We start from the raw sequence: 11,653 nt of genomic DNA on the forward strand, positions 1-11,653 counted from the left end.
AAATGTCACCAACTGTTGGCATCTGCGTGCTGATCCAATTCCTGCGATGGTTGAAGGTCTTTTCCATTGCAGTTTTGATGGTGGAGATGTTCTCAGATGATGGCTTCATTCTCTTGATGATGGTCAACCATTCAATTGGGTCTTCATCAGCTGGTGACTGTGTTACTGATGCTCCAGCTGAAACACTGCAGGGAACTTTTCGTTTTCGTTGATAGCGTCGCTGTCCCTCTTCAAGATGCCGCCTCATATTCCGAAGCTTGATTTCTATAAATCCTTTATGGGACACAGGGTCATATAGATGCTCCTACAAACACATTTTAATTGAAAAGTAGAATTTTGTAAGCAACAACCTTTTGCCAATAAAAACTAATTTATTTCAGCAAACTGAGTGCTAAACACGGCCAGATTCAATTTTAATACGTACATATCCTTCGTTCTCTCCACAAACGCTGAGATTCAGAGAGGGAAATATTGCAATCAAGGATTTAGCCAAGTTCAGCTTGTCTGCAGTAGAAGGGTAGCTGTTTGAGGCAAAACATGAGATGTGCATTACTATGAAAGGCAATAAGAAATAAATGAACAACATGAAGTTACATAATGTATACACATTTTTATATGATTTTTGAAATTTTTACTTTTCCATTAATTGCGTATTAAAGCCTATTTAGTCTCTGCAGATGTAGGCTATGCACTGTATAAAAAAGGCAGATTCTCACTGGATTGATACTGATAGCCTAAATTTGCAGAATCCTCTCGTTGCACAGAGCATTACTTTGTTTTGATAGAAGTTATTTATTTTCTGTAATTTGCTTGGTTGCTATTTGTTTAATACCAATACGAAGAGATTACACAAGTCCTGCTGGCCTCTATATGTAGGCTTAACCTACTACTACTGATCTTACTGATAACTCTATGTAGATTTAAAGAAGTAAAAGAATTGTATTAAACAGAAATAACAAAATTAGAGCAGGGCTAAAAAACAAGTAAAGCAAAGCGAAACTGATGCACAGCAGATGGTACGCTTATTCCAAAAAGAGAAGATATCTGGCCTGCACACACTAAACAATATTAAAACACAAAGTAACTTGTACTTTGTGTAGTGTATTACCAAGCACGTTTCTGCTTTTACTTGAGTAGGTTTGTGAAATGGTAATTTTTTACTTTTACTTCAGTGTTTCTTTATAGGAGTAATTTTCATTTTACTGGAGTAAAGATTTTCAGAAACCAGCACTAGCCCTGACATGAGTGAAAGACCTGAAAGACAGCATAGATGAGGGCTAGCAGAACAGAGTCGTGTACTTTACTTGCATAAAATTCTCAAGAATTAAGGAATAAAAGTCTCTAAAGTCCCAGAGGCACCAACAAATGTTTCTTTCTGAGTGGGCTGACATGGAACAAATTCTTGGGCCATTTTTTCGCACCAGTCCGCACCAGATTAACATTAATCTCTATTGATATTCACGGCCAACTAATTATAGCTATATCTTGAAATCAAGGTACAGATAACCTGACTTATATTAGCTAACTCAATGGGTCTTAATTTAGCCTACATGCCGGGCCCCGCTCCTGAGAAAAAATCCTAACCAGTGTAATAGTTACAGATGGATTCAGGTTTTATGTTCTTAAAACATGACAAACTTACAATCCATGTTTTGCCACGAGATCACCGACACTAACAGTGATGATCTTTTTCCTTCCTTCTGTAGATAACATCCCTGTGTGCTCATATTCAGCTATTGTATCAGGTGCCTTCCTGCTCAGGAATGACTGTAACGGCAGTGAGTCTTCGGCCTAATAAGGAATTACGACAATGCAAAAATAAAAACAGAGTTGTTAAGAATGCTTGATTTAGTATGAATGAATAATTTAGAGAGAGTTTTACTGCAGTGCCCACCTGAGTACTTTTAGTCTGGGTAGGCTGAACATTGATGATCTGTAGGTGGATTTCAGTGGCCACATAAACTTGAAATTTGTCATAGTCTTGCACAGCTGTGGTGATGTCACAGTCAATGTAGTCATTGAAGTCTTTGTTATATTTAAGAAACCGTTCTAACTGAACAGGATGGGAGAATTCTGAGTAACAGAATGTCAAAAGTTGTGGGGCATCACTGATGTGGAAGATCTTTTTGCATGTTTCTGTATTGTCTTTATAGATACTAACAAGTACAGTTTTGGTCAGTTGTCCAGTGTCAAAAGACCCAAGAGGCCCAGGATCCTCTAAAGATTGGTCCATTTGCTGAATAATAAAGAAATAATAGAATGTTAATATTTAGACAGATAATGCAGGAACCACTTTTTACTGATTACAATACTTTTACACAAAGCATTAGCTGATATAGCAGCTCATTTCTTTTTTCCAACATAAAATCTATACACTTATTGTTAGGCTGCAGCTAACTTACACTTTCATACACAAACAATCTTACAGATCTGAATGAACGTTAGATGGCTAAATGTTCTTAAATGTATTTGTATTAAAAGTAAATAATAAAAGTAAGTTTAATTAGCCATGGCTATATGAGGTAACTTACATCATTAGCTACATTAGCTAACTTACACAGCAAAGAAAAGAAAGAAAGAAGAAAATAAATATTCCAGCCTCATGATGCAAAAAAATAGTAAGCCAGGCTCTTCAATCATAACCTTCATCATAACCAGACCTTTTTAATACCACCCAGGATGAAATTTAATGCCAACTTCACTTCCATACAATGTAAAATCTGTATGAATTTGAAACTCGAGAAAATTATTATTCACCAAGTTACCCAAATTTAATACTCACGTTCATATTTAATCACATCACGAACTCTATGCTATGAAGCCAAAAATACAAAATAAATAGAATAATAAAAAATGAAACTAGTGCAGTATGTGTGTTATAATTAGTTACAACTTGGCTAAAATAAGGTAATGTAATGTAATATAATATGCTAATGTGAATGCCAATTATTTTTTTATCCTGTTCTGTTTTAGCATCTAAAGGCTGCTTGAAATATAGTATTATAACGTATAGTATCACTATCAGAATCAGCTTTATTGCCAGGTATGTGTACACATACAAGGAATTTGACTCAGGATTGTACATTGCTCACGATGTATTGGCTTGAAAGCATCGGGGATAAGTAGTTGGGCTCCGGTTTGTTTTTTTCCTAGTCCTGGTGATCGGCGCATTTGGGTTTGTTTAATAATGTGCGTTAGTTAGCCTACAACAGCGGCGCAACGGCGACACACAGACACGGTCCTCGCCTCATACACAACTGTCTCACCGTTGCTGTTGTAACATTCACTGACCAGTAATCTGCAGCGGGTCTTCTAGCTCCGCTGTTTCATTAGCGCTCGCCATAGTGTGACTGACTCGCACACTGATCCGCTTGTTGAGCTAACCTCAGCGCCGCTGCCCTCAGCCTCGTCTCGCAACACGTCCGTATCTCTGGCCTTCTGAATTTCAGACACTTGCCCATTCTGAGCTAACGTTAGCTTGTTAGTAGCACGTCAGAGACGTTTTTTTTTCTTTCCTAACTGACTGACTCGTGCCAGAGCTTGGATGCCAGATTTAGTGGTCCTCATAAAAACGGCGCACAACTAACATTAATGTTAAAGTTAAATTTCCATCTTGCAAGCAGAGAAACAACACTTCATTTAAAATAAATCGTATCTGCTGTGTCTGTGCCATTTTAATATTAAGTTAAGTAAGTTATGTTAACGCTACAGTAACGTTACATAGCTTGCTCCAATGGCGGCAGAACTTTTTTCTCTCCATTATTCCAATCATTTTAGCTCACTTCTAACGTTAGATCAGCTAACGTTAGCTAGCTACTACACTTTAACCTACACATAACGTTAATCAGTACAGAGTGCACCAAAATGATTAAAATAATGCAGACAAGATCGTGCTTATTTTACTAGAATGGAAACTTACCAACGTGTCTGAAATAAATTACCTTCAGCCTGAGCCTTTCGGGTTTTTTACTGCGCCATCCCCGGCGCCATTTTATTAACGCTAGTAATTGACGAAGGTCTACCTTATTATTGAGTGACAGAGTAAAGTACAGTGTCCAACAGTTCTGTTAGAAACCAGATTAAACCAGCAAAAATAACAACCGCACAATATGTCGATTTTACATGTAAATATAAGTTAAGAAATGATTTCAATAAGCTTACAACTTACCTCAAGATTCTTGCTAGCAGTCACCACTGGCGCGAATTCCCTCCGTCGTGTCCACTTTTTTATTCTGTTCCCGAAATGCACTTGAGCTCGTGGACAGTTGTCGTCAGTCGGCATCTAAGCGTAACTAAGCAACAGCCACCATCTGTCGTCCTTACTAGCTAGCCTACGTGAAGCTAAATTGTATGTTCAAAAACATATTTAACATTATACTAGGAATAGTGTAAGTACTGGCTAGCTTGTAAATGGTTGGCATTACCAGTGTTGTTTAGTTATATCGTCTCTGAGAAACGGAGATGTTCGGGGCTTCATTGACCACTGAGTTGCATTTTTTTAAGAATTCACAGAGTAAAGTGATTCAATAAATAAATAAAGTAAAAACACTTTGGGTCGGCTGCTGTTCAGCTTAATCAAATAGGCTACTGTAGCTGACGCTTTTTTAAATTGTGTTATTTTTTAAAGCTGACACTGGGTGTGTGTAAAGCAGATCAGTCTACACAATATTGTGTTGAATGCTGTGAACAAAGTCACAGGTTGTGTTGATTTATAACTACACATAACTCTGTGTAAAAAAGCTGAATTCTTCCAACACATTTTTATTAAATATTGACACAAAATGTGTAGACTAGAGTGGTACACATAATTTGTGTAAATATTTTACACATTCCTTCTAAGAGTGTGTTTCTATAACCGTTTATGTCTTCTCTTTTTTTACTTTCCCTTTTCCGTCTTTGCTTCCCTCCTAATTCCAGCTGTTTTCCTCGTGAACAAAACAGAAACCAAAGTGAATTTATTAACCTTCTCTTTCCCTCCCTCTCAGTAGAGGTCACAGCTATTACTGGTGATTGAGTGACATAAAAAAATTCTCACACTCGCCCAGTGAACACTTCAGATTTCCCATCAATGTTAACCTGCCCCCAGAGAATCATTAATGAGCACTCGAGTGTGTAAGTACAGTACGCGTGTGTGCTTCTCATCTTTCTCACATGATCATACATTTACACTTTAGCCATTTAGCTGACACTTTAATCCACATTGACTCTTCATGACAGAGTGGATGGGAAAGTCGTCCTCGCCATTGTCTTTCTCAAGGACACTGGGACAGGCGGCTGATGGAAACTCACACTGACTAAAACACACGGGGGCATGATGGAGTATCACTGTGGCTGTTTATACTTATATACTTATATATGTTTATTTGACAGGGATAGTGCACATTAATTAACTGTAAAATAACTGTAAATGAGGGCCAGTTATTATGAGGGCAACCTAAAATAAATATTTAAAATTACATAAAATGACTTATAACAGTCCACAAGTAATAACAATATATACAGAATAGTAGTAAGCAGGGGCGTTTCCAGGCTCTTGAAACATTGGGGGCTTAGCCAGAAATCTTTGATGTTTTAACCCCCCACCCCCCACTGCCACCTACCCAAAGTAGGTCTATAAAGCAACAGTAAATTATATATGTAGCCTACATTTATTATGAATTTTATAATTACTACTGATAATGATAATAATTAACACTGATAATATTCAACTGTGGGGTCTGGGTGTCCTCCCCCTGAAAAATTCGGGCTTTAAAGCCCCCCTCCAGCCAGTTTTAACTGCCGTTTTTGGTTAACGTTCTTTCTCAAACAGAGAATGAGGGTGCGGTCAATAGTCGGACGTAATACACTACCATGACAACCAAAAACTGACCGGCTGGAGTGTTCACTAATGATGTGTTAACATCACTACACTGTAAAGTTTAGTACACTTTACTGTCTGGCAGGAGTAGCTATTACTTACCCATGATAGAAACTAATGTGCGGGTATCAGCTGTTATCAATCATACAATTGATGGTCCTGTCATGGACCGCACACGATAACTCCTAGTACGTTTTATTCTGCGCTTACTTTACCGCGGGGATGTGGTGGGTGTCTCCGCCGATGCATTGGTAAAACGGCCGTCAGTAAAATGCATGTTGCAGACTGTAAATAAGACAGTGGCAGGTGAAAGTGCGACGCGTTTTCGTTTTCGTCATCTGTCCTCCAACACTGCACGCACAAATGCCATAATGAAAATGAACAGCACACTAAACCAAGAGGAGGAAACTAAAAAATAAAATGAAGACCCTCTGTTAGCCAACTTTCTGCAATAACTATGCAGGCTAACTACACCTGGCTAACTTAACTTCATTAACTTAGCTAACTAAACTAGAGGGGGGCTAATAAGAGATGTGATTGGGCCAGCCCAATGTCAGTATAGGGATGATGCTTTATTGGCCGATCGTATTTTAAAAAACAGTTAGGCCAATATAAATAAAAAATTTGACTACTCAATGAGAGGAGCGCACTGCTCTTCATCAGAGAAAGAAAACCGAAACTGAAAATACTTGTGATCAGACAGAAATATCACCACAATTCCACACTAATGTTCACTTCAGCACTTCTTATAAAGTGCAGATCACAGATCCACTTTAGAGGGAATGAAGCATCCTGGAGCAGAGAGATAGTCAAACAGAGCAAAGTGTCTCTGAGCGAGTGGGAGAAAGACAGCAGGACACAGCAGCGCCGATTTCTACATCGGGACAAACCAAGGGCAAATCATTAACATGAAGACTGAACAACAGTGGCCCAAGTATAGATCCTTGCGGAACACCAGTATAAATTGTATAAGCAGTAGATTTATGATTTTGAATCTTTACATAATGTGTATATGAAGGAGTTTAAAATAATTTTCTTTGCATTTTATTGAAGGTTTTTCCAGAAATCTGGCATTAAAGGTGTAGTTTGACATTTTAGGAAGTGCACCGATTCATTTTCTTGTGAAGAAGCTGTCTTCTCATATCTGTGCGGTAAATATGTAGCTGAAGCCAGCAGCAGCTTAGTTTAGCTCAGCATAATGAATGGAAACAGGGAAACAGCTAGACTGTCCAAAGATAATATAATTACCAGCTGCATACCAGCAACTCTAAACCTCATTAATTAACATGTTCTCATTTGTTTAATCCGTACAAAAACATTTATATGAAGTGTTGCAGGACGTTCTCCAACACAAGCATTTTAAAGGCAAGGCAATTTTGTTAATATAGCACATTTCATTTAAACTAAATGTTATGTGCATTGCATTAAAATTCTCACTGCAACAAGTTACATGTATAGAAGAATATAATAAATAAATAGAAGAAAATGCAACAGTAACAAAGAAAAAGAAGACAGGATTGTTAAACTTGTTAAGAGTCTTTAGGCTAGGAGGCTCATATGCATAATTCATGAAAGTTTATTCATCTTTAATATATTCATTTTCCTGGGAGGGATAAAAGCTTGAAATCTTAAATGATTTTCTTTATAGAGAAATAACATTGTTTGTGTTGGCCTAAGGTTATATAACAAGGTTTCCTTTTGTCTCTGCAGACAGTTTGAAAAGGAGTGAATGTGAGTTTTTTGTCCAATTGGTTTTGTATGCACACACACTATATGGCCAAATGGATGCAGACAGTGTATTTCCAGGAACTGCAGTAGAGTTTGATCTCAGAAAATGATTTGGTGATGGAAAATGTATAGGTAGAATTTGGGCTTTCTTTGCATCTGCTGGTCATGAATGCTCGCCAAAGTTGATGTGCAGACTCTTATGTAATTCACTGTCCCTAGCAAGTAGCCTAATGTGTGTGTGTGTGTGTGTGTGTGTGTGTGTGTGTGTGTGTGTGTGTGTGTGTGTGTGTGTGTGTGTGTTTTAACAGCTGTGCCAGCAGCCCCGGTGAATGTATCGGTGACCCAGCTGAGGGCACATTCGGCCATGGTGACATGGAACGTCCCTCAGGGAGACACTGTCATTGGATACGCCATCTCACAGCAGGTACAGTACAGCAGCCTCGTATCATCACTGTGTGTGTGTGTGTGTGTGTTAATGTTTACTATGAGCATGCATGGCATCTGAGCTCAAACATTGATTTTCCTTAATTGGTTTAATCCTCAAAAAGCTTGAAAAATAATTAGTCAGACTGCTCATTAAACCTGATCTAACCCTTTCTCCCTCTGTGCTCTCATTTGGTTAAAGCCAATTACTTTTGAAGGGATATACAGTAAATTATGATTTGAGTGCCCAGAAAACTTGGATCGCTGCCCTGCTTAGGACTAGAAAACAGCTTTTCCAAAGTTGAGTTATGTCGTATTTGGGATCGCCATTATCTGTTGAGGAGTGGATACTTTTCTTTTTTTCTCCTTCCCCCTGCTGTCCACAGGGGTTTTTAAAGCGCTGCGTCATTCATGAGGCCAGTAGGCAGTCAGCATTTTGCCCAAAGACACTTTGAGTCACAAGGGGTGTCTCCTCTAAAAGTTTGAAAATGTCAGGGGAATTTGCTCATAAACATTTAACTTGTTGGAAGGCTAGCTGTCTGCTGGTTGGCTTAGGTAGTTTTTAATAAAAAACTAATCTCCTGATTACAAATGATTCCATCCAAAAGAAGACCTGGAACTTTCCAAGTGTCTAATTAGTAAGAAAAGGTAGACACATGTTGGATATGGATGGTAGAAATGTAGCTAGGAAAATAAGTGGAGAGAACATAGTGTAATGGACCAGTGGCCTCCAACTTAAATGTGAGATATGTGGGAGATGGATTATCTCGGCAAAGGAGAAGTACTCACTAAGACAGATTTTGACAGATTTGTGAAAAATCCATCCATCCATCCATCGTCAATCGTTTATCCTGCGTACAGGGTCGCGGAAACTATTTTAACATCTTATCAATTGTTTTCATCTTCGACCTCTCTGCCCGCTTGCTAACTGGTTTTTACCACTCTCGATAGCAACATGTACTGTTTACATATTACAGCTGACTCAATATGTTGTTTTTTTTTTAATCAAAACATAATTTCTAATATTTAAAACTACAAAATCTTTCTACATTCACCCCAGCAAAGTAACTGGGCAGTGTTATAAGCAGTGTTATAAGTGTTATAAGCAGTGTTGTATTGTATTACTAGTTACTTATTATTCCTTAAAAAAGTTACTTTAAAGTAAATTACTTTACTTATTACTAGGTTTTAAAAGTAAGTAGTTACGTTAGGCTACTATACTACTTTTACTTGTTTGCGGTTGAAAGTTTACAACAGACGACAATGTTAAAGAATGCCTTCGTCCCTCGTTCTCTATTCTTCCTTTAGCTTTTCGGCTAACGGCCCACTAGAACAACATATAGTCTGGCTTCTCGACTTAAACTGCCGCTGACCTGCAGTGCAGTTGCGCTTTCATGTCAAGGACAACAAAATTGCTTTCTAGTAACGCAGCTTTACTTGGATTAGTAACTGCAACAATATTACTGCTATGGAAAAGAGTAATCCGTTACACTACTACTTACTGGGAACAGTAATAATATTAGTGCCCAACACTGGGTACAAGTGGCCCTTGTTAAGATGAATCACTAGACATTTCACATCCTTCACATTTATCACCACATCTTGTCTGTCTCACATCTCCTGACATCCAGCCTGCTGCTCAGTGTGCTTCATTCTAATCAGTTTTTACCACCCACAGTTTGGCGAAGAGAGAATCAGACATTAGCTGAGCTCTGAGGGGGAGTTGTCTCCATTAGTGGAAATTATTTGGCTGGGACTCGTCTCACAGGAGGAGCATTGGCGGCGGCGGCGGCAATGCCAAACAACTTCTTTTTTTTGAAAGTCACTTCACATCTGACTAAGAATCCATCAATGTCGTGGAATTTTGAAGAAAACAGAGGAATTGGATGTAAAACATCTCCTGCCACAACCTCAGAGACCACTTATGTAAACCATACTCAAATATTAATAGAGGAGGTGATGGGAGCAGGTAGATGCAGTGGGTACCCATGCAGGAGGTTTTATCTTCTGAGCTCTTTCTTTTTCTTCGGTTAGTCATCAAACGTTGCTCCGGATGAGGGTGAAAATGTGCAAAAGGGCAAAAAATCTAAAGAAATGCAGTTATATAAAAGGTGCTGCGCTGCAACAATGATCCTATGTCAGGCTTCAGGCATGATTTAGACCCACATACTGTCTGCTTTAGGAGATTATTTCATATACACTATCTTTCAGTAACAAGCTGAGCCTTCTGTTTGTGAAGGAGAAGCAGGACGAGTGAATCCGCTCAGACAAAAGAGTTTCTTCACTCATCTGAAGTTGTTCCAAATCCCAGAGCTCCGGCTGCCGAGATTCACACATTACGCAACAGCGCTTTCAAACACACACACACACACGCACACACACAGAAGACCCAATTTGAGATTGTATATCTGACAAGCACATACTCCTAATAATCCTTATTCTGATTCATAAATCCCAGAGTCTCCCAAACACAAAGCTAATTGATGATTGATGTGTATATGTGGGTGGTTAATCAAATAAATCCATGCTGCGCCTGCAGATAGTGTCTTTTTTAAACTGTAGGTGTATTCTGAGGTTTCTTAAAATGCTACTAGAAGAAAACTGCCAGCCTGTGACAAAAAGAGAGAAGAGATTTGTTTATTTGCTACACTTCACTGAAATGCATTAGGCTGCTGACTTAAAAATAGCTCTGCAACCAAACGTTGTCTTCACCTGCAGGCCTCAGGTTCAGTCCTCCCTGAATTAACAATTTACTGAGGTTGCACCCTTTTTTAAAGGTCTCTCAGGCATCAGCATGAAACGTAACCAACCAAGCTAAAAGCTAAATCGGTTTAACTGAAAGTAAAGCTGGGTGAATTCTTGTTTTTTCATGTCTCGCAATACCAATCTTTTCTTTGTATAAAGTGCCATGAACACTTGTACAGCCATGGGAATCAAGCATCCTGCAAAATGTTTCATTTATGTTTGGCCGAAAAAACACTTGTCTCATTACTATTCACCTTCCTGGGACACTGTGTATGACTGACATTGCATGAAATGTAATGTTTACAGATGTTGTTTGTCACAACAAGTTTAAAGGAAAGTTTAAAGGGAACGTTAAAGAAGCAGCTCGGTCAGCAGAAGTGCAAAACAGTAGCATTTGGTTCCAAAATCTGACAATCTTTTAAAATCATGGCTCACTCAGTCAGGATAGATTAACGACCCTTTTAAGACATTGTATATGATGGTGATTTAGAGCTGTGGGACAATAAACCCTTCCTCACTGACCCGTCGCTCACAGGTCTGCCAGACAAGCAGAAGACAGTCTCTGGTGACTCAGACATCTGGAGAGCCTCGAGCGTCCTGCCGGCCTTCTATTTATTGACTCTTCCTCAGCTTTTAGTGCTTAACAGGCACATTGACTCGCTGGGGAAGTTGTATCTCATTCTGAACAAGACTTTAACGCTCACCATTGGCTAGATTGACTTTTATCCAGCGGAACAGTTTGTGAAAATAAACGGATTGCTTACCAATTGTGGATTTTAGAAAATCTTCTCTCTATAAATAGTTCTGGTGTTGAGCAGGTGGATATTAGAAGAAGCTAGAGATAACATTTCAAAATATACTTTCAACTTTGAATTGAACTCTAAGCTTTTGTGTTAATCT

General features: G+C 38.6%; 1 protein-coding gene across 1 annotated transcript in view; it reads right to left on the bottom strand.

Annotated features, from left to right (window-relative positions):
• The window catches only part of LOC123966794, a 4,519-nt gene extending 78 nt beyond the window's left edge, over positions 1-4,441 (bottom strand). Inside the window, exons 1-5 of the mRNA XM_046042905.1 lie at positions 4,169-4,441; positions 1,895-2,236; positions 1,643-1,791; positions 425-521; positions 10-304 (exon numbers count right to left, since the gene is read on the bottom strand). Coding sequence (XP_045898861.1) covers positions 10-304; positions 425-521; positions 1,643-1,791; positions 1,895-2,236; positions 4,169-4,282 — 997 coding nt within the window. The 5' untranslated portion in view covers positions 4,283-4,441. The remainder of the gene's footprint in view (positions 1-9; positions 305-424; positions 522-1,642; positions 1,792-1,894; positions 2,237-4,168) is intronic.
• Positions 4,442-11,653: the final 7,212 nt, after the last annotated feature.

Source organism: Micropterus dolomieu, unplaced genomic scaffold (assembly GCF_021292245.1).
Source record: "Micropterus dolomieu isolate WLL.071019.BEF.003 ecotype Adirondacks unplaced genomic scaffold, ASM2129224v1 contig_14242, whole genome shotgun sequence".
NCBI lineage: Eukaryota > Metazoa > Chordata > Actinopteri > Centrarchiformes > Centrarchidae > Micropterus > Micropterus dolomieu.